Source organism: Dasypus novemcinctus, chromosome 16, assembly GCF_030445035.2.
Source record: "Dasypus novemcinctus isolate mDasNov1 chromosome 16, mDasNov1.1.hap2, whole genome shotgun sequence".
Taxonomy (NCBI): Eukaryota; Metazoa; Chordata; class Mammalia; order Cingulata; family Dasypodidae; genus Dasypus; species Dasypus novemcinctus.
In genome coordinates, this window is record NC_080688.1 from 95,881,451 (window position 1) to 95,906,132 (window position 24,682).

A 24,682-nucleotide genomic window follows, 5' to 3' on the forward strand; every position below is an offset into this window, starting at 1 on the left:
TTTCGTTTGTCATTGGACTGGGCCATGTCTTCCTGTTTCTTGGTATGGTTTGTAAATTTTGTTGCTGTCTGGTCATCTTTTTATCTTGATGGATTTATTCAGTTGATTAGCTTCTCCCTCTAGTCTAGGGTTTTATATGTGTGCTGTTTTAGGTGTTTGTGTTTTCTCTTTAACACTTTGTTCTTATTCTGTTTCCTTGTTGTTGTCTAAGTTCCCTTGAAGGAAGAAGATTAGGGCCAGAGAAAGCAAAAGAAGTAAGAAAAGAACAAGGATAATAGTAATAATAATAATAAAAATTTGTAGAGGAACCATATAAGATTTACAAAAACGAGTATTTAACTCATGTAAGTAGTGTAGAGCTATAGGAATAAAAAAGTGGAGTACGTACAGTGAAATAGGAAACAATGTGGAAAAGTATATAGAATGAGTTTAAAGGCCAGACTGATGAGGAGAGAGGGAAAGAGAAAAGGGCCAAAAAGACAAAGCGTTAATAAAAGATAGAAAATGGATAAGAAAAGTTAGAAATGAAAAACCAGAAAAATTGGGTACTAAACAAAGAGAGGTGGAATGTAAGAGTAATAACAGAAAGTGGAAAATAGATTCAGGAAGGAAAAGAGATAGCGGTGATAGCCACAGAAAAGAGGAAGTCAAGAAAGTAGAAACATAGCAAATAAGAAACAAGCTGGCAGCACCTAATGAAAAAAAAGAGGAGAGAAAGAAAAAGGGGGGAGGGGGTGGATAAAGAGGAAAGAAAGACAAGAAAACAAAAAAAACAGACAAACCCATAAGCCTGCAGTCAGCCAAACACCAAGGAAAAACAGCCTTCCCTCTTAAGGCCCTGTGGATCCTCTCAGGCTACCAGTAATTATCAATTAATTACCCTGAAGCCTTCATTCTGCAGATTTTGAAATAGGTTTTATTTTAATTTTAGCAAGTAAACTAAGTTAAATTTTTTAAAAAGAAATTTTTTTTTTTAAGATTTTATTTATTTACCCCCCCCCCCTTTTGCGGCTTGTTTTTGCTGTTCTGTGTCCATTCCCTGCGTGCTTTTCTGTGTCTGCTTGTCTCTGCTGTGCCAGCTCTCTGCAGCACAGGCTGTCAGCTCTGCAGCGCGTGGGCCTGGTTTGCCTTTATAAGGAGGTCCTGGAACATGACCCAGGCCCTCCCATATGGTAGACAGGAGCCCAACTGATTGAACCACAGCCACTTCCCAAAAAGAACCTTTTTTAAGAAAAATAAGATACCCAAGAGAAGTTAATACAAGAATAATTCTGTGTTTTCCCTGTCCTGAAGTATCAGCTAGATGCTTAATATCCTGGTGGGTCACTACTCTAAGAGGAGCTGGAAATGCAGCTAGGGACCTTGTATATTCAAGGCAGAAACTCCTCCACTGAGCTAAAACTTTCCTGTCGGGTTGATTAGCTTTCGATTAGCTCTTTAGAAAGCTATCAAGTCACTTTCCCTAGGGCAGGATTGACTCTTTGCTATTGGAAAATTCCTGCTGATTAGGTATCTGTCCTTTCCCCTTTCTATTATTTCTTTTTTTTTTTTTTGAAAGATTTATTATTTCTCTCTCTTGCCCCCCCCCCCCACCAGTTGTCTGCTCTCTGTGTCCATTTGCTGTGTGTTCTTCTGTGACCGCTTTTATTCTTATCAGCGGCACCTTGGAAATCTGTATTTCTTTTTGTTGTGTCATCTTGTTGTGTCAGCTTTATCTTATTTCTTTCTTTCCCAGAGCAGCAGGACCCCATAGCCTGGGTGAGAGTTCCCTGTTGAAATTCAAATTGGACCCTGGTGACTTAACTCACTGCAGAAAAAAAAATGACTCTCAACCTTCTTCGAGAGCACCCTCTCATTTCAGGGAACCCTAAATAGGCTCTTGGAAGCTTATTAAGTGCCTCCTACTCTCCCACTCCCTTAGGGGAGCTTAAGTTTTCATAGTACTCACCACTGGACTAGTTAAATTGCCTGACTCTGCCTTCTCCCAGGCCAATTTTCCCTGTCCCAGGGAAATCAGGCTGCCTCAGCAGATTCGCCTCTCCCCTCTTCCTGGTGTCTCTTCAAGCCACCTGGTATGTTCCTCAAAGCTTGCCAGGCATTCAGACTCACAGGGGAAACCTCTCTCCACCCTTCAGCAGAACCCTCCTGCTCTCCCAGTATGCCTCCTCCGGCTGGGTGATGGTGAGAGTAGTTTCCTGCCTTGAGGGTGGGGTTTAGTTGTCTGGCAGCTGCAGCGTCAAGTGCCAGAAACTCATGGTTTTACCTTGAGCAATCGATCTTTTTGTCGTGCTCTCTTTAGATTGATGCCCTGAAGCCTCCTGCTTTGCGGGTTCCCAAAACAGCTCACTTGGGTAGGATTTTGCCTCCGCTCAGCCATTTTTTGTGAGAGAGATGATGAGTGTGTACTTAATTCAACACCATCTTGCCCTCCGTCAACACTACATATTTTTGCATGCTGATCTTGTATCCTGCCACTTTGGTGAATTCGTTTTCTTAGTTCTAGTAGCTTTATTGTGTACTTTTCAGGATTTACTATGTATAGGATCATGGCATCTGCAAACAGGGAAAGTGTTTTCTCCTTCCTTTCCAATTTGGTTGCCTTTTATTTATTTTTCTTAACCTAATTGGTCTGGCTTGAGCTTCCAGATCATTGTTAAATAGTATTTGTGACAGTGTTGAATAACAGTGGTGACAGTGGGCATCCTCTTGTTCCTGATTGTAGTGGGAAAGCTTTCAGTTTTTTACCATTGAAAAGGATGTTGGCTGAGAGCTATGGGTTTATCATAAATGCTGTTTATCCTGTTGAGGAAGTTTCCTTCTATTTGTAGTTTTGTAGTCTTTTTATCGAGTAGGGTACTGGATTTTTTTAAATGCCTTCTATGTGTCAATTGAGATGATCGTGTGACTTTTGTCCTCTATTTTATTAAATGTTGTGTATGAATTGATTTTCTTATGTTGAACCACCCTTGCATACCTGGGATAATTGCCACTTGATCATGGTTTGTAATTCCTTTAATATGCTGTTGTAGTCAGCTTGCTAGTATTTTGTGGAGTGTTTTTGCATCTATATCTGTAATGGATATTTGGTGTGTAATTTTCTTTGCTAGTGCTATCCTTATCTGGCTTTGGTATTAGGGTGTTGTTGGTTTCATATAATGAGTCAGGAAGTGTTCCCTCCACTTCGGTTTTATGGAAGGTTTTATTACGATTGGTGTTAATTCTGCTTGGAATATTTGGTAAAATTCACGATGGAGGCCAACTGCTTCCTGGCCTTTCTTTGTTGGGAGGTTTTTGATTACTAACTCAATTTCTTTGTATGTTGTTGCTGGTATGTTGATAGCTTGTATTTCTTTTTGAGTTTGTGAACACAGCTTGTGTATTTATAGAGATTTTTACATTTGAACTAGGGTATTTAATTTGTTGACACACAGTTGTTCATCCTATTCTTTTTATCTCTGGAGTTGCTAGTAATGTCTTCTCTTTTATTTCTGATTTCAGTTATTTGTCTCCTCTCTTTTTCTTTGTCAGTTTTTCTCAAGGTTTGTTGATTTTAGTGATCTTTTCAAGAAGTAACTTTTGAAGCTTTGTTGATTCCCTATTGTTTAAGTTTCTATTTCGTTTATCTCTACTCTAGTTTTTGTTATTTCCTTCCTTCTGCCTGCTTCAGGTTTAGTTTACATCTCTTTTTCTAATTCTTCTAGTTGTGAGGTTAGCTCTCTGATTTGAGGTCATTTTGCTTTTTTAAAGTAAGCATTTCAAGTGCTAAACGTCCCTCTCAGCATTGCCTTTGCTGCATCCCATAAGTTTGGTATGTTGAGTATTTTTTTTTTTTTAAAGATTATTTCCCCCCCATTGTCTCCTCTCTGTGTCCATTCGCTATGTATTCTTCTGTGTCTACTTGTATTCTCATCAGGCAGCACTAGGGATCTGTGTCTTTTTTTGTTGCGTCATCTTGCTGTATCAGCTCTCGGTGTGTGTGGCACTACTCCTGGGTGAGCTGCGGTTTTGCGCAGGGCGGCTCTCCTTGCACAGGGGCCTCTTCTTGCGTGGGGGGCACCCTTACGTGGGGGCATCCCTGCATGGCCTGGGCACTCCTTGCATGCAGCAGCACTGTGCGTGGGCCAGCTCACCACACAAGCCAGCAGGCCCTGGGTATCGAACTCTTGGACCTCCTCTATATATAAGGCAGACGCTCTGTCTGTTAAGCCACATCTGCTTCCCGAGTATGTTTTTTAATATACATGTATTTGCGAATTTTCCAGTTCTCCCCCTGCTTTTGATTTTTAACTTCATTTAGTTGTGGTCAGAGAAGATAGCTTGTATGATTACAATATATTTTAATGTCTTGAAACTTGTTTTGTGACTTAACATTAGATCTATCCTGGGTAATGATCAGTGTGCACTAGAGAGGAACATATGTTCTGCTGCTGTTGAGTGAAGTATTCTATATGTGTCTGTTAGGATTAGTTGGTTTAGAGTATCTTTCAGGTCTTATATTTCCTTACTCATCTTTTGCCTATTATTGACAGTGGTGTATTTAAGTCTCCTACTATTAATGTAAGAACTGTCTATTTCTCCCTTCAAATCTCTTAATATTTGCTTCATATATTTTGGAACTCTGCTGTTAAGTACACATATATTTATACATGTTATGACTTCTTGTTGAAAATACCCTTTTATTGGTATATGATGACCTTCTTTGTCTTTCCTGACAGTTTTTGACTTCAGTCTGTTTAATCTAGTATTAGTATAGCTACCCCAGATCTCTTTTGGTTACTATTTGTGTGGTATATACTTGTATGTATTTGTATGTGTATTTGTATGTTATATATTTCACTTTCAACCTAGTAATGTCTTTGAATTTAAGGTAAGCCTTTTGTAAACAGTATACAGTTGGGTCATGCTTTTTAATCCATTATGCCAGGTTCTGCTTTTGATTGGGGAGTTTAATTCATTTATATTTCAAGTAACTACTGATAGTTCTGGACTCTCCTTTGCCATTTTGCTGTTTGGTTTTTAGAATTCTTGTACCTTTTTTTCTTCTTTAATTGCTCTGTTAATGCTTACTTTCATATTTATTTTTTTGGTAGTGTGCCATTTTGAGTTTCTTATTTCCCTTATCTATTTTTCAGATATTTTCTTTGTGATTACCTTTGGGGTGTAAATTTTGAGAGTTCATTACATGTTCTATCTGTGAGTCCTTTGTCAGATAGGTATTTGCAGATATTCTCTTTCATTCTTCTTTTCATATTCTGAAATTGTCTTTTGCAGCTCCAAGTTTTAACTTCGATAAAGTCCACTTTTTATCCATTTTTTTTTTCCCTTTTAATGGATTGTACTTTTGGTGTCATGTCTCAGAAAACTCTTCACCAAACTCCATGTTGTGAAGAGTTTCTTCTAGATTTTTATCTAAAAGTTTTATAATTTACATTTTCTATGTCAATCTATTTTGAATTGATTATTTTGTGAAAGGTGAGAATTTTAGGTTGAAGTTAATTTTGTGCCTGCCTATATCCAAGTGTTCTAGCACCATTTGTTGAAGGGACTTTCTCTGCTCTGTTGAGTTACTTTTGTACCTTTGTCAAAAATTAGTTGACTGTACTTGTGTGAGGCTACTTTTGGGTTCTCCATTCTGTCGTATTATCTGTGTGTATACTTCTGCCAGTATCACACAGTCTTGGTTACTGTAGCTATGTAAGTTTTTTAAATGGGATAGATTCCTTCCACCATGCTTCCTTTCCAAAATTGTTTTAGCAGTTGTAGTTCCTTTGACTTTCCATATAAGTTTCAGAATAATTTTCTCAATATTTGCAAAATCTTTGCTGGGAATTTGGAATTACATTATGCCAGTCTATCACTTTGGGAGGAATTGACATCTTTACTATTTTTTCTAGACCATGAGCGTAGAGTATTTCTTCATTTATTTAGATATAGTTTGATATTTTAGTCAGTGTTTCATAGATTTACTAAGTATTTCATTTTTTTTGAGTGATTGTAAGTGATATTGGATTTTTGTACTTTTATTTTGTATCCTGTGATCTTGTTGAACTCATTGCCTGGATCTAAGTGTGCTTTTATAGATTCCTTGGGATTTTCTGCCTAGAAAGTCATGTAATACTCATGTTTTAGGAATATTAAGACAGCTCCATAAGGGATGTTTGATTTGTATATTGTCTTTGACTTAATAAATTATGATCATGTGGGAAAAGCTAATTGATCCATCTTGGCAGGCTTTAAGCAGTTTATTTGACATTAAGAAATGTCTCATTGTCATATGGGATGTGAAGTAACCTGAGCTATTGTCATATTCTCGTTCAGTAGGCATCTGCTACACTGAAAAATTGTTATTGAAATAAAAAACTGCATCTTCAGAACTAAATTATATAGTTAGCGATATTTTTCCTTTATTTCTTATAAATTTTTCATCTTGAGTGTCTGTTGCCTTTTTATTTCCTAAATGCCAGGCATTATAAAATTAGGAGTTATTGACATTGACATTATTAGATGAGGAATCAGAGAATAGGATATATATAAAATTAGTTACATTATTTGCAGGAAGAAAATGTTTGTGAACATTGTACTATAGTCAGGTTGTAATTCATAGTAATAAATTGTAAACATTTCAGTGTATTTATTTGTAGATTCTGTGAGTAGAAAATCATATTTTTAAATTACTATTTTTAACTTTGTGGACTGTGTAGGCTTTAATTTCTTTGTGGTTTAAGATCCAACTTTGACACGTCAGAAGTTTTTTTCTGTAATTTAAACTGTGACTTTTTCTTCATGCTCATGACTATAATGCATATCGAGGTACTATAGTTCTTTGGTCTGGCTTGATTTCTTTCTCACGAGAGTTATATTTCTCTTGTTATCAAAAAACACTTTGTTCCTCTGCAAGTGGGGCCACTGAATGGCATTTCCATAAGAAGTGAAGGCGATATCAAATGCTGGGTTGTTCTTGGTTCCAAAATGGTTTGTATTCTTCTTATTAACCTGCAGCGCACCTTTAGGGTACAGAGGCGTGGGAGAATGTCTAGTCCGAGTAGCGGGAGGGCTGTTGTGGACCTTGGCCTGGGAACCAAAGGTTCCAGCTAGGTGTAATTGCTGAAGTTTTTGTTTGGCTAGAGGATCTCACTTTTTGGGGAATTACTTAGTTATGGCTGGTTTAAATTTTAGAAGAGAGGATTGTGTTACCTGAAAAATGCTTTATATTAGCACTTTATTCTGACTTTAGAGGCATTTGTGAAAAGCTACTAATCCTAAAACATTTTAAGAAAAAGTGTGTGAGTTTAGTTTTAATTTGACTCAGCATGGGGTAAGGCAATTGATATCTGAATGGAAAAGCATTTATTTGGACAATTAATAATTTAGAAAATGTTTAGCATGTTATAGAGATGTTACCAGATAAAGCTCCCAGGTATTTTCTTCTAAGGACTACTTTTTTGGGGTTTCCCTCTTATTTGTAAGTACTTTACAGTATGTTTTACTCAAATTACATGGCTCTCAAAAGCTTCCTTAGAACTAAAACTCCCTTTTCCTCTGAGCTCTACAGCTCAACAAGAGTTATACAAACTTCGTTGGTTACAGGCGTTCCCTTGCCTTTGAGGTTTTTGTCTTTCTCTCAGTGTTAAAGTTCCCTGCCTGCCTTTTATAAAAGAATTTATGTGTATTTATCCCTGTTTGCCTTTTTTCATAGTGTTTCCTGACTTGCAAAATCCAGTGGCAATTCTTGTGGAGCCCTAGGCTTTTAAACCTTCCAGCCTTTTGTGAGTGTATTTATTCAGTTTTGTGAAGTACATGTGATATGATAGTGGTACCCTCACCATGATTTGATTTTCTATTTTGTACACAATGAAATAACTAGTCATAGTACTTTTATTTGTTAACATGTTAGTAGCAAAATAGTGTCTGTTACTTAGAGTACATCTCGGAAGTATAGACATCTCAGTATTTTGTATATAGAGGAAAAATTTATAAACTTGAATGTATATGTGATTTAAGACCTTGGTATTCTATTTAGAGTTTGTAGAGGGTAAGACTTGGTGTCAGTGAAGTGTAAGTTTCACATGGTTGCTGGACAGTGGTACTGATGTTAGGGCTTTTATTCTTAATGATGTGCTCAGTGTTCCTGTTATAGAGATATAATGAGGTTTTGCATTTATGGGGTCTTTGCCTGTAGGAGAATGTGTTTATACTAGCATAAGTACTGTATATGCTGTATTTGCATGTATGTGGTAGATCTCTTCATAAACATTTCCTAAATCTTATATATACATTTTGAAATACCTAGCTTTCCCTATCATCTATTTCATCTTAGATCTGTATGACTTTTGTCTGTTAAAATAGCAGGTGAGGTAATTGTGGCAGAACAAAAAATTATATCTGAATACATTCCTGAAGAATTTTTGGTGTATTTAAATGTTGGTGAGAAGTGTATGGAGAGTTCTGTATTTCACCTATTGTACCTGTTTATGGTATGCTTTGTGTGACCAGTGCTGTTCAGTAGAACTTTCTATGATGATGAGAATATTCTAGATCTGTGATGTCCAGTCTGGTAGCCTCTAGTCACATGGGGCTGATTAGCCCTTGAAATGTGCTAGTGTGACTGAGGAACTGAATTTTAATTTTGGTTAATTAAAATTAAAGTAGCCACATGGGGCCAGTGGATGCTTCATTGGACAGCACAGATACTCATAAATTTTGTGCCAGAATCTGTGATGTGAGGATGCTGTCCCTTAGAAGGTGATACTGGGAGGCAGCTATATGGTAGCTGCATTCACTGACTCCTTACCCTGTGGTGGACACTGTACCTGGCATTTTGTAATGGGCCAACTCAGATCTCATCTGCACCTTTTTAGGTGATGGCATAAAGATGTGGACAGGGGTCACTTGCTGAGAATTGCCTCCAAAAACATGGCTTTCAAGTCCATGCTTGTTCCATTGAGCATTGTTCCTGGCTCATAGCGTTCATTTATTTCAGTCCTCTATTGAATGGATGCCATGCCTTGGGCTTGGCTGAGAAGAGGAAGCACAGGAGAGTGAAGATGTTCCAAAGAGCTTTGGTGTGCGAGTGGGTGTCCACTATCCTTGACTGGTGGTCGTGTCCAGCTGAGGCCCTCATCTTTCAGTGTGTGGGGGGGGATACCTGCAGGGCACAGCTGCAGGTCTGCTGAGGCGGTGGTGAGACCCACAGTTCAGGGATCAGCTCACGGCGATACCCAATCTGGATGCGCAGGGCAGCCTGGCAGCACCCTGGGGGTGCAGTTGGCACCAGAGGATGAGGACTGTGGTGCTGCTGTGGAAAGAACTGACACCCTCAGCTCGCCTGCAGCCTGGAAGAGAAGCGAGCAGCTCCCAGTTGTTGCATTTTTGCTTTGGTGTGTTAAGGTGGGCTGGGGCTGAGGAGAGGTGGACCAGTGAGGGGATCTGGACAGTCCCGTAAAGGCAACAGAGGAACGTGAGAAGTAGTGATTTGAGGATTATTATATTTTATTTGAGACTTTATTTAATTTTTGTTTCATTCAAGCATGTACAAGATAAAATGTCACTTTTATTGAAGTATACTTGACCAGTCCCTTTCCTCCTCCACCAAAAAATGAGTAGTGGTGGCAATACTTATTTTGATCATCTCAAGTCACTTTTTAATAATAATCCTGATATAAAACTATAGGGTATCTTATACATGGAGATGCTTTCTGTTCTGATATATATTTTTAAAAAATGACAGTGCTAAGAAATTTCCATTTTTACACATAGGAATTGCAGGGTCGGTTCTTTCTTTGTCCTCTCAGGCTGTTGCTGGGTGGGGGTCCTGGAGCCCAGCTTGTATAGCTGGTCCTTGGCCCCTGGCACCAGCTGTGTCCCAGAAAGGCTTTTCGAGGTCACTAGAGCTCAGTGGTAGCTGCTGCCCACACACCCTTCGGCTCCAGAGCTTCTGGACAGCAAGTTTTGGCCCTTCCAGAGCACGAGCCAGGCATTAGGTGGAGATTCCAGATGTATGGTCTGGATTTGACTTTAAAACACTCCTGTGCACGTACTCATTCACGAGGGGTGATTTATAAAAGCGACGCGTCCAACTTTGTAATGTTTGTGATGTGACTTTTCTAATGAGAAAGTGATGTCCGAAGAGTGATGTCATTATTCCTGGGGTAAAGGGATAGCACCCCAACTTGAAAGATAGCATGAGGTTTATATACATAGGTTCTAATGTGTCGGTATTATTTTATGATTCTATCTTTTAAGACTGTCATTTCTCCCACAAAGCTTCATGTTAACTTTGATCTTCTTTTGTCACAAAAGGAACGTTGCACAGCTGGTTGCTATTGTAGCCTTGTGTACATTTAGAGAATGAGATTTAGCAGTTTCCCTTAATACACCATTTGGAGTCTCTGCATTTTTGAATTTTGAATTAAACGAAGTTTTTAATTCTTAAGTTTAAATTTATGATTATTTTGTGCTTTATAGAGATGAACCTGATAACCCTTTAATCATATTCTGAGATACTATGAGAAAGATTATCCCACTGGAAACTTTATACACCATTCAAAAATAATGGTGAAGATGGCAAGGAGGGAGAAGAGTCTGTGTTCCTGGAATCATGAGACTGTGGGAACAAGGATAAATGTAGAATTAAAGTATTTATTGCTTAGATGAAGATAACTATGTGGAAATACAATCAAACTTTTATCATTAAAATATCACATTAAACATTAATATTCTTTTTAAACATTGAATTGAGCCTGAAGTTATTATACAATATTTTATTAGTTAATGCTACTGGAAAAGCAATTTTTTTTAAGGAGGAAAAGTGATTACTTTAGAGAAGAGAGAGAGGCACATCCTGGATTAATTGATATCCAAGGATCTTTATCATCATTGAAACCCTGAGTGGTGCATTGAGAACTGCCAATAATCGATAGCTGTATCTTTTCCCAACATATAGTGCATTGACTGCCTCAGAATATTAATGGTTTTATTTTGCCAATAAGAGCATCTAAACCGGGAAGATAATTTCCCTGAGGTCCCAGAAACCATTATGCACTTAAAATATACAAGTCTTTGTCAGTATTTTTATGTCAAATCAAAATTTGTGTAACTGACTTAAAAATACAAAACACACAGCCTTAGGTTTGCTATTCGTGTCTGGTACATAGTGAAACAATCTGTATTGACTCTTAATTATGTTGAATTAGCTTTTAAAACTTAAAAAAAATCATATAAAATATGTATCTTTTGTTTCATGCAGTTGCTGTGACTGGCTGATAAATATTTGTCAGAGAAAGAAAGAACTGAAAGCTCGCACAGTATGGCTTGGATGTCCTGAAAAGTGTGAAGAGAAACATCCCAGAAATTCTATAAAAAATCAAAAATACAATGTATTTACCTTTTTACCTGGGGTAAGACTATTAAATTCTTGAGGAGAGGTTGCCTAGCAGAGGTTGTTGGCTTCCTTTGTTTCACGAAAAAGCCTGTTGAGACTCTTATCTAAGTCACTGGTTTTTTTGGCCTTAGTTTTTCCCTTGGTTAACTGTGTCATATCCAAATCATCACCCTTTTGCTTTGAACCATTTGTATTTCAAATAATTGTAAAGTGATGAATATGCATTTTTAATGGCTGCATCATAGAGTTCAATTCTAGAACATTTACAAATTGATTATTGCTTTTAGTGCTTGATAAAGCATCATATTTATATGATTGCAGAAATATATCATTGTAGAAATAATGAGCAGGAGCTAAGTAAAACATATAAAAAAGTAAGTCATTAATTTTATTTGATTGAGGGAAAACTGGAAGTACAGTGTTTAAAGCCTGCCAAGGAGCTTCATAGTGAAAAGTGAAAGTATTTTTTAACCCAAATATGGGACAGTACCAAAATATACATAATATGAGTATATATAGATATCTTTTCTGCTTTAAATTGTAATTTCAGGCCTGGTTACATGGTTAGAGTATTAGTCATCTTTAATTAGGTATTACACTAAATTTAAGCATTGAACATTATGTATTTATTTAGTTATTGCTGCCTTAAATTACAAAACCACATTTATATGTGTTTAGAATAGTAGAATCAATTTTGTGGATCATTTCCTATTTTAACAGACGGATTGATTTGACTTTCCAGAGGCAAAAGGAGGCTGATGCTGATTATGTTTTTATATCAAATCCTTAACATGGTTTATGTACTGACTTTTATTCTATTTTGCAAGAAAATCTCTTGATTACTTGTAACAAGGCTGCTTTATCTTTTACGTTTTAATTTAAATAATCTTGCTGACTTTATATTGAGCATTGATCCCTCCCCCCTTATCCATCCAATAGTTGGCAAATGCTTGATGTCTAATATGCTTCTTTATTAAGACACACAAAACTAATGGTTCCATAATTAAAAGACTGATCTTTTGTCAGGATAATAAAATATATACTGTCTTTCAGGCAGATAAATATTCTTCTCTTTATCGAATGAAGCTACTGTTTTCTCCTTAGGTTTAAATTATTAAATACGCACAGATTAGTTAAGCATTGTGCATTTTCCTAAAGGTCACAAAGTTCATTAAGTAGACGGTAAAGTATTGATTATAGTGGTTTAAAGACAACAATGCAGCTTAACTTTGATCAGGATAAATTCATACAAGCTGCTAATGTTGCCCATCTCCTGAAAATACCTGTTGATGTGTCTGTAAAACTGTTACCGTGTGCATGACTTTTTTCTTAGATTGTCTCTTAAATTAGTCTTTTCATCTAAAATGTAGTATTTTAGAAACATTTGGTAATTGCACAGTAGGAATTCTGTTCCATTTTAGCACAAATGGCAATTTCTGAATTGCTAATAGATATAATTTATGCTAACTGAGATTTTAAAGAAATCAGTGAGGAAAAAGAGAGCTTTCTCTCCTGCTGAGATTAATTTATGAAATAATTCAAAACATTTTCAGACAGCAATTGAACATGATTGTGAATATAAACGTGTTATCATTGTAACCAATTTTTCAGTCACATATAAATGTATGATGATGCAGATAACCTCATCATATAAAAACTGTGCTTCCAGACTTTAAGTCAACAATAAGAAATTAACCTATTGCTTTCTTTTTGGTGAAATTTCCATACCTTCCAATATTGGGCAAAAAAAGAATGGATCCAGGAGATTTTCATTTGCAAGTTTGATTGTAACTATAGCGTGCTATTTAAATTTTTCTTGTCTGTAAACATGAGGTCTCTTGCATTTTAATTTTCAATTTAAATCTAATAATCAGAGGCACTTGTAAATAGAAGCTATTAGTATTCTAGATCTTGGGTTTTGTTCCTTAAAACTAGCTATTTAAATTCATAAAAAACCAAAACTTGCAGTATTGGCATTTCTGAAATTTTATTGAATAATTAAATTTATTTGAAAATATTGTTGAAAGAGCTACTTCCAAGAGATTATAATGAATATACAGGTAGCTTTCTCCCAGAAAATTAGCCTGTAATTTATATACCTTAAGATTTTATCAGTATTTCCGTGCTTTTATGTTATCAGTATTTCTATACTTTGAGAAAGTAAAGAAAGAAATGAAGGCACTTTATTTTATGAAGTCATACCTGTGCATGTTTTGCCCATTTGTTTGAGCTTCATAAGGCTATCCATATTTAGGAAATATGATATCACATCTTATTTATTTTTAAACACTTCATAAATATAAGGTTAATAAGACCTTTTGTTATAAAATTTTGTGAGTTGTAGTAAGAGTATATATTTGTATAAATATATTTACTGCCTTGCTAATATTGGGAAGAATTTAACTATTTAATTTGCTTTGACATGCCTATAAAGCTTTATAGAAGGTGAATGTAGAAAATTGGAAAATTTCATGCAAGAAAGTTAAAAGATAAATTTTCAAGTTTATCTTTAATATAGTTGAAAGTTCTAATTGTCTTTTTTTTTTTTAAGTTTATTTTAAATGTAATTTGGGAGTAACCTTAACCTCTCTTTATATGTAGTATAGCTCTTAGAAAGCCAATATCAAAATTAATCAGTGCACTGTGAATCAGGGCATATTCTCATTATTGCTTGATGGAAATATGGTTAAATATTGTGCTGATTTTGTTTATGTGAAATATTAAAGATTTTCCTCATAGAGATTGTGTTAATTTTCTCTTTTCCTTTTTAGGTTTTATATGAACAATTCAAGTTTTTCTTGAATCTCTATTTTCTGATAGTATCCTGCTCACAGTTTATACCAGCATTGAAAATAGGCTATCTCTACACCTACTGGGCTCCTCTGGTAAAAGAAAAGACTTTTAAAATTAACTTAAACTATTTAATATTTTAGAATGTACTTTTGAGGATTGATCAGCTTTTTAAAACATGGTGTACTGTTTTCCATAGAACTTTTGTTAAAAGACTTAAAGAATTATGTTTTCCTAACTTGCATTGTGCCACGTAGGAAGCGAAACAGCATGTCCTGCCTGCAGAGCTGTGGGGCTTTTGGTCTCCACTTGTCGTCTTTTAAGTGAAGTGTCTGCCAGCAGCTGAGGGCATGGAGACATTCTGCACCTGTCTAAGGCAGGGCGTCCGCCAGCTAGCTTCCCTCCCTCCACCTTCTGCACCCACCCTCTGGGCACCAAGTCTGCCCCCCTGGGGCACCAAGTCCGCCCCCCTGGCTTACTTCCCTTCTGCGCTGAGCTTTTGGAATGATGCTGTAGGGCTTGTGGGGTGTGTTCAGTTAGTCTCTCTACAGCCAGGAGATGGGCAATCTTTTCTTTGGCTGATGGTGAAAATTCTAACGGAGCTAAATGCAGAACATATAATTTCTGGTTGACAGCTCTGTGTATGAAGTATTTTTGAAAGGCAAATGATACGTACTGAATGTGTTTAAAACTTATCATGTCTTGATAGTTTTATACTGTTTTTTGATCTTCCTGTATTAGTTTGTATATTCTCTTCATTCCTTCACCTAGAAAGATGTACTGCTGTTTTGGTTTGTTCCCTTTCCATCAGATTACCAGAGTAATCTGAGCAAGGACCAATGTAAGATTATTCCTTTAATGAAAAAACAGAGTAGTACTAAAGTTTTCCACCTAATTCTACCACTAAAAATTGGAATGCTGAGGGTATCTGTTTGGGTTTGCGTGGCCTCCTTACCTCTAACAGATGCTATCTGATATGAAGTAGGGATAACTGGGAGGGGGGAAAGAAATCTTAGTTATAATACAGATGGTATAGCGCACTTTATCTTTTTGTCTCCTTTTCCAAGTCAGTCTGTCTTGTGTATCCATTATTACAGTTATGCTTAAGAAGTTATAGTGACTTCCTGCTCACATAAACTTATTTTAGGATGGAGAAATGAAGGTAACTTTATGTGTAATATAAGTACAAAATTATTAGTAATTGGATATCTTTCAGTGATTAGCAAAATTGAAAGAGATACTAGTGTTGAGCTTTGGTTAGAATGTAAAGATATGGGTATTTATCTGCTGTTAATTTAAATATGTAAATCTGTATAGCCTTTTTGGAGAGTAGTTTGGTTGTATATCAAAGACCTTAAAAATAGATAAAGCATTTTTATTTGAGAAATTTATCTTAAAGTAATGATCAGTTTCTGTAGAATGTCCATTATTATTTTTAATGACCAAAATTATTTTAAAAAGTCAAATACCTAACAGTGGATGGTTTAAGCGATGCTGTATCCCATGGACATACTACAATATTGTGTAGCTTTAAATAATGAAGTTTAGAATAAGTATTTAATAGCAATCATTGAAGGTATATATATTAGAATAAGGGGAAAAAGAACTAAAATGTATATGAATTGAAGTATACATTTCTTTTTATCAGCCAGTCCTTTGTGTCAGGCACTTGTCTAGGCAATGCTGATACAGTGGTGAACAAGACAGGCAAAATCCTATTCTACTGGAGCTTATGGTCTTGGGGGAGAAAGACACTACATAAAATAGATGATAAGACTGTAAGGAAGAAACTGTACGGCTGGATAAGGGGATAGAGAATGCTGGGCGCTTCTTTTAGGTAGGTGCTCCAGAAAGGCCCTCCTGAGGCAGTGGCACTCAGATGACATCTGGGTGCTAGGGAACGAGCCCTGTAAGTGCTGGGGGAAGAGCGTTGTGGGCGGAGTGGGTGGTAGTGGCAGAAGGTCTTGGAGCTGCCAGGTGCTTGGCCCGTGCTAGGACTGTCAGGAGGTCTCTGTGGCAGGAATGCTGTGAGAGCCGCTGAGTGGCTGGAAATGGGGATCACGGAGGGCACCTGCGCTTGGTCCGGTCTGGGGAGAGCCTGAAGGAAGAATGCGAGGGCTTTGTTCTGGGTGGGACCTTCGGCTTTTCCTTTTGTGTCTTTTGCATAGAATCACACAAAGAAGAGACCCTGAAGCAGGGACAACAGAATTTTAAAAGTTATTGTTAAAGCTGGGTTGCCATAGGGAGGAGTTAGTAGGTGACCTTTCCTCCTTTCTTTCTCACTTTCCTCTCCACTGGAGGTAACTTCTTTCTGAATTTGAGAATTATGATTGCCTTGTGTCTCTTCATAATTGTAGTACTTAGGTACGTGTCATTAAAACAGTATACAATATTGTTTTGCATGCCTTAAAATTTTATAAAAGGTTATCTTACTCTATCTTTTTGTTACTTTATTGGCCTAACGTTAGTTTTGTAAAATGTGTACATGTTGACACATACCTAGTTCATTTATTTTCTGCGTCTCTGAAGTATTCCATTATATGAATATATCATAATTGATTTGTCTATTCTCCTGGGAAAGCAGCCTTTAGGTTGTTTCTAATTTTTCTGTAATGAACTATGTTGCAACAAGCAATCCTGTACCTGCTTCTTTATGTACATGTGCAAGTAATTCTGTGGATTGTGTACTCCCTGGAACTCTCATTTTAAAAATGTATTAATTTTTCCATTTTTAAAGAAAAACTGTGTGTAGCGTTACAGAAATTTTATAATACAGAAAACATACAACTGTATTTCTGATTTTAAAGTTTTTTATTTCTAGTCCCTTCTTTTCATAAATTTATGCAATTGTATTTACCACTTAAATATTATCTGCATCTTGGATTGAAATTTCTTTTATCTTAAATAGTGATAGTCTGAGAAATTCCTAAAAATCTTAAAAGTCTTTTTTTTTTTTTTTAAAGATTTATTTATTTTTACCTAATTCCCCACCTCCCCCGGTTGTCTGTTCTCTGTGTCTATTTGCTGCGTCTTGTTTCTTTGTCCGCTTCTGTTGTCGTCAGCGGCACGGGAAGTGTGGGCGGCGCCATTCCTGGGCAGGCTGCACTTCCTTTCGTGCTGGGCGGCTCTCCTTACGGGGCGTACTCCTTGCGCGTGGGGCTCCGCTATGCCGGGGACACCCCTGCGTGACAGGGCACTCCTTGCGCGCATAAGCGCTGCACATGGGCCAGCTCCACATGGGTCAAGGAGGCCCGGGGTTTGAACCACGGACCTCCCATGTGGTAGACGGACGCCCTAACCACTGGGCCAAGTCAGTTTCCCCTAAAAATCTTAAAAGTCTTAAAAACTGAAAGCAGAATGGCTGGATTCTTTCCATTCACAGAGTTAGATTGGCTGTTCCTGGCATAGACGTGCCATGCAGCCTCGTCACCAGGGTGGTAGGGTGCTTCTCAGAGGAGCTCTGATTTCTGTTCTAGCTTGAGTTTTAGTCCCAGGTTTTTGAGGTTGTCATTTATTTTTACATGTAAGAATTAATATTGTATTTAAATAAGAACCGCCATAAAAATTTACTTCAACATTCTTATAATGGATACTGTGATTCTACTTTGATTGTTTTTCAAGTATTACAAAGAGAAGTAAAAAGTCCATTTTCCCCCATTTGAGTAATGCTTAATGTTGCCTTCTAACACACCTAGATGGAGTTCTCTTTTATTATTTATTAAGTATCTACCATTAGATCTCAAAATTGATTTGCTTTGCTAGATGATTCTTTTGTTTCTTGCCTTGATAGTAGCCATAATGGATGTCTATTTTCAGATTATGAGTGACAAAGATTTCTTAATATCTATGATTGTACTGTTCATATGCATTTAAACCTCTGATTAACCAAAAACTGAAAAAAACTGAATCGGCTCACCTTCAAATTCAGAAAACAGGCTTAGGGTTATTGGCTCTTTAATCCAAACCCATCTCAGGCATTTTTTAAAAACTTGAAAATCCAAAGATAGACATGGAAGACTTTTCTATTTATTTAGTTTGGCAAAGTTAAAGAATCGTTAAACATACGCTGAATCTAAAGAGACTTCTTTAGAGGGAACTATGTTAAAGAATGTAAATTCTAACATACATGGAGGCATCTGGTTTTTAGCCAAAGGGAATGTGCTGTGAGAAGGACATCTTCATAAGCTCTTGAGCTCCTGTTCTTTCTATACAGCTTGTTTTAACCCCTATCTTAACATCTAGGGCCTGTAATAGCATATGATCTTACTTATACACTTAAGTTTCTGACATCTCTTCTCTGTTTGTTCTCTAAGGCTTTGCACCATTATTTAAGAAGGAGGCATTAGCTGGCATTTCTAGATTTCTGCTAGGCATAAACCTGTCAGTGAAGCGATTAAACTATTAGAGCCAGTGGTTATAAAATCTTGTCGGCCACTGTTTTTAAGGAGAACAAGTTACTTCAAACTTACTTGCTGTGATCCTATATTAAATTGGGATGTTTCTGAAAACAGTGATGGCTTAATCTTTCTTTTTCAGTTGCTGCAGGCAATATTATTTACTGGCATCAACTCTGAACTAATTTCTGTGATATTTTCCTAACTACTAGAAGAGAGGGCTGAAAATAAAGTGATTTCATTACATGATTGTGTCAGGATGATTTTTTTTGATATTGTTCAGCTTTCAGAAAACTCTTCAAGGCAAAGCTGGTATAACCAGAATAGCAAAACAGATTGTAATGGTTCTATCAACATTAATAAGGTAGAATAGCTCTATCCATGCAGATTTTTAGATTAAGAAAAATCTGGCTGTATGGGCTTTTAAACTCTGTCTTCTACATTAATAAGATCTTGGTACTTTGTTAATATGTAGTTGACAACCAGATAGGGTATATAGGTCAGAAATCAATCTGGTTGGACTTTTATTTTTAGTGTGATTCCAAAACGCACCCATTCTTGTGAGTGTCTCTTTGCATTAGAGGTAGAAAGGAAAAAAACAAAACACCCAGAGCCAACCACTGTTAATGAACTGTGTGAGCTTGGCAGAATTTCTTACTATCTGGTCTTCATTTTCTCTTGTAAATTTGAGGTAACGGTATACATCTCATAAGGTTTTTGTAAGACTTAAAAGAGGTAACTTATTTAAAATACTTAGAAAAAGTATGTGACATATAAGTCCCCAGAGATAAACTTAATGTTGTAATGTACAATATAATTCCCCAAAGACAAACTTATGTTACAATTTTTTCTACTTCCAGATTGCTCCTAGATTATCTGGAGAAACAGAAGGAAAGAATTCTACTTTGATGACCCAAGATTTAGTCATGGGCTGTGAAAAAGCCACATGTGACATCCCCACTCATTTAGTCTGACCAAGATTTATGTACAAATACTGTCATTTCCAGGGTAACAGTGTTTCACTTTGTTTTCTCTTGTTTTCAGTCCACATAGCAAGACCAGGTAGTACTTTAATCTCTGACCTAGTTGGGTCATGGAAGACCCATCTCCTGCAGTAAGACTGGCTTATCCAAATCTCCCATGAATCTGTTATGATCCGTTAACAATTTAGAAAATTTACACTCTTAAGGTAGAGTCCCATTTATTGTAGACTCTAATAGTTAAGAAGGAAATAGTGGCAGCCACTTCCCCTTTCCTTTAATTGCCTTTATGTTCTACGGCTAGCCATTTGGTGTTTTCTCAGGGTAGACTGTAGAGGGCTCGAGATGGATGTGATGGTAGCGACACCTCTTGACTGTTGCTGGTCCTACACCTCCACTGTTGATTCAGCCCTTCCGTGTGGAATTGGGTCTTCTACAGTCCTAGCCTGGGACCAGGCTCTGTTTCCTCTTGGTTTGCTTCCCTCCTGTTTTCAAAAGTTGGGACCTGTCCCTCTTCGGTCCTTCTTTAGTGTTATTACATTAGAAGTGGCAGTTCATTTTCACAGACTCATCTTAGTTCTTAGAAACACTAGGAACTAACAATTTTTGTGGTTTAAAATTACTAAAGAATTCAGAGTTAATTTTTACTCCTTTAAGCCACAGATTGACCTGGAGAGTCTAAATAACATATATATTCCCTTGGAGATTAGAGGTAAAGATACACATTTCAGGTAGGGCTTGGGCAAATCTATGTTGCAAAAAAATCTGCCTAGGTAGTAATGATGTGCAACCCTGATTAAAAACCACTGTTTTAAAAATACTGTCTACAGTATATAAATAAATGTGCTTGACAATTGCTCTCCCCTCTACGGTGAGTCAGTCACAAGTAGAATATTAAGAAATTGTCACAAGTAGAATATTAAGAAGTTACAAATACATTGTAAACACAAACCTGTAATGGTAAATATTCTCCAACATGGGAATGGCTGCATAGAAATATATTTTCTGAATTCTAAGATACATATTATTCATGGTACTGAAACTGAGCTGTGATTTACAATGTCTATATGTATATTTAAAGAGGCATTGTACTTCCTCTCCCAAAACTATTACTAAATAATAATGATGTATCTTAAAATTAATGGCATCTTTCAATCAAGAACATAAAATATTTCATCATATGGATGTACCAAGAATTTGTTTTTGGACATGTAGGTTATTTCCAGTTTTTCATATTTGTGGTAGAATAAGTATCTTTGTACCTATATATTTATAGACTTCCTTGAATTTTTTAGAAAAAATATTTTCTTTAAGGAAAATTAGAAGTAACACTGCTTGATTAAAGTATATGGAAATTTTAAGACTTTAAAAAATACCATATTTCCTAAAATATTTCGGGGCACATCTGCTACCTTGACTGTTCAAAGCAAAGTTGTATTTGTTTTTCTTTGCTAACTCTAGTTCTAATAAGACAGTGATTTTACATTCAAAGTAAAAGTTTTTTTTGTGCCTCCAGTAATAGTCTTTGATAACTATTTTTGTGTCATCGTTAAACTTTGTCACAATAATTTATCAGCTTTAGAAAAGCTGGCCTAATGTCCCAATAATGCATACCTCTGTCTAGTGTGGGAACATTTGCTCATAATACAGAAATCTACTTGGTTTTCTTAAAATTTATACATTGCACAACTTATATCACTCTTAATGATAAATCTGAATGCTTTCCCCCTATTATTAGGAACAAGATAAGAATATCTGCTCACCACTTTTGTTCAATATGGTACTGGAGGTACAGTGAATAGGGTGATAAAACAAGAAAAAGAAATAAAAGGCATCCAGATTGGAAAGGAAGAAAACCCATCTAGTCTATTCACAGATGGCTTGAGGTTGTATGTAGGATAATCTGAGGAATCCACATATAAATATATTGGAATTAATAGGTTCAACAGAGTTGTAGGATACAGGGTAAATATACAAAAATCGTTTGTATTTCTATACACTGGCAATGATCAATCTGTAAATGAAATTAACAAAACAGTTTTATTTAAGATAGCATCAAAAGGAAAAAGACTTAGGAACTACTAAATGTTTTTGAAAGAACAAAGAATAAATAAATGGAATATTATCCCATGTTTATGAATTTAAAAACTTGGTATTATTAAGATGGCAGTACCACCCAAACTGATCTACAGATGCAAAGCCATCCCTCTCAAAATGTACCTGGGCTTTTCTTTTTGCAAAAATTGACAAGCTGATCATAAAATTCATATGAAAATGCAAGGAACTCTGAGTAGCCAAAAAACCTTGAAAAATTAGACCAGAACTGGAGGACTCATGCTTTTCTCTTTCAAAAGTTAGGACAAGGTAAGAGTAGGCAAAACAGTGTGTGGGAACGACTGTCCCTCAAGCCCTGCAGCTCCGTACACCGCATGGAGGACCTGGTTCCATTCCTGGGGCCTCCTGCTAAAAGAGAAAAGCTGTCCCAGGCCTGCAAGGCACAGGCCCTCGCACCGCAAAGCCATGCACCAAAAAAAAAAAAAAAAAATGCTGGAACCAGATAGGAAGACAAACAAAAAAACCAGTGTGGTACTGGTGTAAGGCTGGAACTATGTATCAGTGAGTGGAATAGACTTGAGAGTCCAGAAATAAATCCTTACATTTATGATCAGTTAATTTTTGAGAAGGGTACCAAGACAATTCAGTGGGGGAAAGAATAGGTGAATAAATCATACTGCGACAAATGCAAAAGTATAAAGTTGAACCCATATCTTGCACTGTACACATAAATTAACTAAAAATGGATTGTAGATCTAACTGTAAGAATTAAAACTATAACACTTCTAGAAGAAAACAGAGAAATAAAATGTTTGTGACTTTGGGCACCAAAAGCCAAGTGTCAAAGGAAGAAAAACATAAAGTGGCCTTCATCAAAATTGAAAACTTTTGTGCATTAGAGACGAGTTTGAAGTGAAAAGGTAAACCAGAGAATAGGAGAAAGTATTTGCAAATCATGTATTTGATAAGGTACTCTTAAAATTCAGCAATTAAAAGACATCTCATTTAAAAAGTGGGCAAAGTTAATATATGTAGAATTTTTAGTTAGCTTGCCTGTAAAAGTGTGGAAATGGATAGAGTAGATGGTAACACATTATAGTGAGTATAACACTGCTGATTTATAAATGGGATTATGGTTGGAAGGAATAGTCTAGGGATGTAAATGTCAATTGAAAGAAAGCTGGAGAATGATCTAGGGACTGGGGAACACAGTAAACCTAGAGGCAGATGCAAGCAATCCATGGCATTCTTTCTCAGTGTGTCCAGGAGTGGCTTTAGAATTCATCTCAGTATAGTGCTCCAGACAGTCACTGGAAAATCACTGGGCAGAAACCAGCTGAGATATCTTGGTGTTTTTGGAGACTGCTGACAGTTCTCTGGTGTTGGACGCTGGAGATCTTTCCATCCTTAAGATAGATCACACTTGGGGGCATCATACTTCAATAAAAGGGGTCTGAATAATGGCAAGCTATTGAAGACCTTGGGGAGGGATTTACTGGGTCCATCCCTGGTGAATGATAAGTTCATATTTTAGATAGGTATTGTGCTAATTCTGTGGAAGAGTGACTTTGAGGGGAATGAGGCTGTGGGCAGGGAGACTGACTGAGGAGTGATGTAGGTGGGAGATGAGGACAGCCTGGACAAATTTCACGGGGTGTTAGGGAGAGACTTGGGGTGCCAAATCAGTAGGGCTTGATGATTGGTGGTAGAGATTGGAGTAGGAGTCACACAGTTATTTCTAGGCGGTGGTTATAGCATGAGAATAATGAGTGTAAGGGCTAATGGAATGAGTATCAATTGGAAGATAAAATGGATTGAGGCCGGATTCCCATCCCAGTATTTAAGGGGTGGTTAGATAAAAGGAGTACATGTGGGAGTATAACGGAACTATCAGAAGTTTGAGGAAACCAGGAGGGTGTGGTGTATAGGAAGTAAAGGAAAGAAAATTAAAAGGGAGGAGAGTGATGAACAATTGTTAATTAAGCAGAGGGGTAGGAAGAGTTTTTAAATATTGATCTACCTTCCTGGAGAATAGTTTCGATATAACTGTGGTGGAAATGAAGTTGTAGTGAGTGGAGAAATAAATGGGAAATGAAAAGGGATAGACAGTACAAAGTGTAGACCTTTTTATTATTTTATTTTTTAAATCAACTTTACAAGTTACTCTGTTAACACAGGATCACTACAGTAGCAATAAATCTGCTTTGGTCTGTGGTTACACTCCCCCCTTACATTTGTTCATTCCTCAGTCTTGAGGGATTTGGGATGATGCCTGCTCTGATTGCTTCAGGCTGAGAGGGCACTTAGGTATTATGGGGCAGAGGAAAGGACTTGGTTTGCTTGCAGGTGAAGATACTTGTTTTTGGGGTGGGACTAGTCCATCATTATTTTGTCGGTTGTCCAGGGCAAGCCTAAAGACCTGGAGAGGAGGAATTGGCTGCACCTTTGCTGGGCTTCAGGACTCAACTGGCATTTGGTCTCTGAGAAACGTATTTAACAGTACATTGGAAATTATAGGCTCAAATAAAAGGAGTAGAAGAAACACGATCAGGGAAGTTATAGATGAGTGTAACTCTTACATTGGGGAAATAGATTTTCCTGTATTCCTGAATAGGGTCCCTGGAGGGGTAGCTGATTTTGTGAGGTCATGTGGCTGGCCTGTGGTGCCTGGGCATCCCTGGAGCCCTCAGGAGCACTTTCGTTTGGGCCTTTGTTTACTGTGGCAGTTTGTGAAGTCTGTGTAAGTGTAACCTCCAGAATGACCTCCTAACTCATTTTGAAATCTCTTGGCCATAAAAACTGTTTTATTTACTATTTCCCCTTTTGGTCAAAGTCTTTTTCCAAATGTGTCGCTGATAATGCTTGGTAATAATCCCTCAGTGCCAGGGTAGCTCATCTCTGCGAGTCGTGTCCCGTCTTGGGGTGGAGGGAGGTAGTGAGTTTATTTGCAGAGTTTGGCTTGGAGAGTGGCCACATTTGAGCATAAGGAGGTTTTCAGGAGGTGACTCTTAGGCATTAATTATAACTAGGCTTAGTTTCATTGTTACAGAACTAAGGTTCATAAGTACAAGCTTTAAGATCGA

The 24,682-nt window shown here is 36.9% G+C and overlaps 1 protein-coding gene across 7 annotated transcripts in view; it reads left to right on the forward strand.

Moving 5' to 3' along the window:
- The window catches only part of ATP9B (ATPase phospholipid transporting 9B (putative)), a 359,772-nt gene that overhangs the window by 37,832 nt on the left and 297,258 nt on the right, over nucleotides 1–24,682 (forward strand). For all 7 annotated transcript variants that reach the window (XM_071208595.1, XM_058277921.1, XM_071208596.1 and 4 more), the window contains exons 3-4: nucleotides 11,246–11,396; nucleotides 14,152–14,265. In XM_071208595.1, the coding sequence (XP_071064696.1) occupies nucleotides 11,246–11,396; nucleotides 14,152–14,265 (265 nt within the window). The remainder of the gene's footprint in view (nucleotides 1–11,245; nucleotides 11,397–14,151; nucleotides 14,266–24,682) is intronic.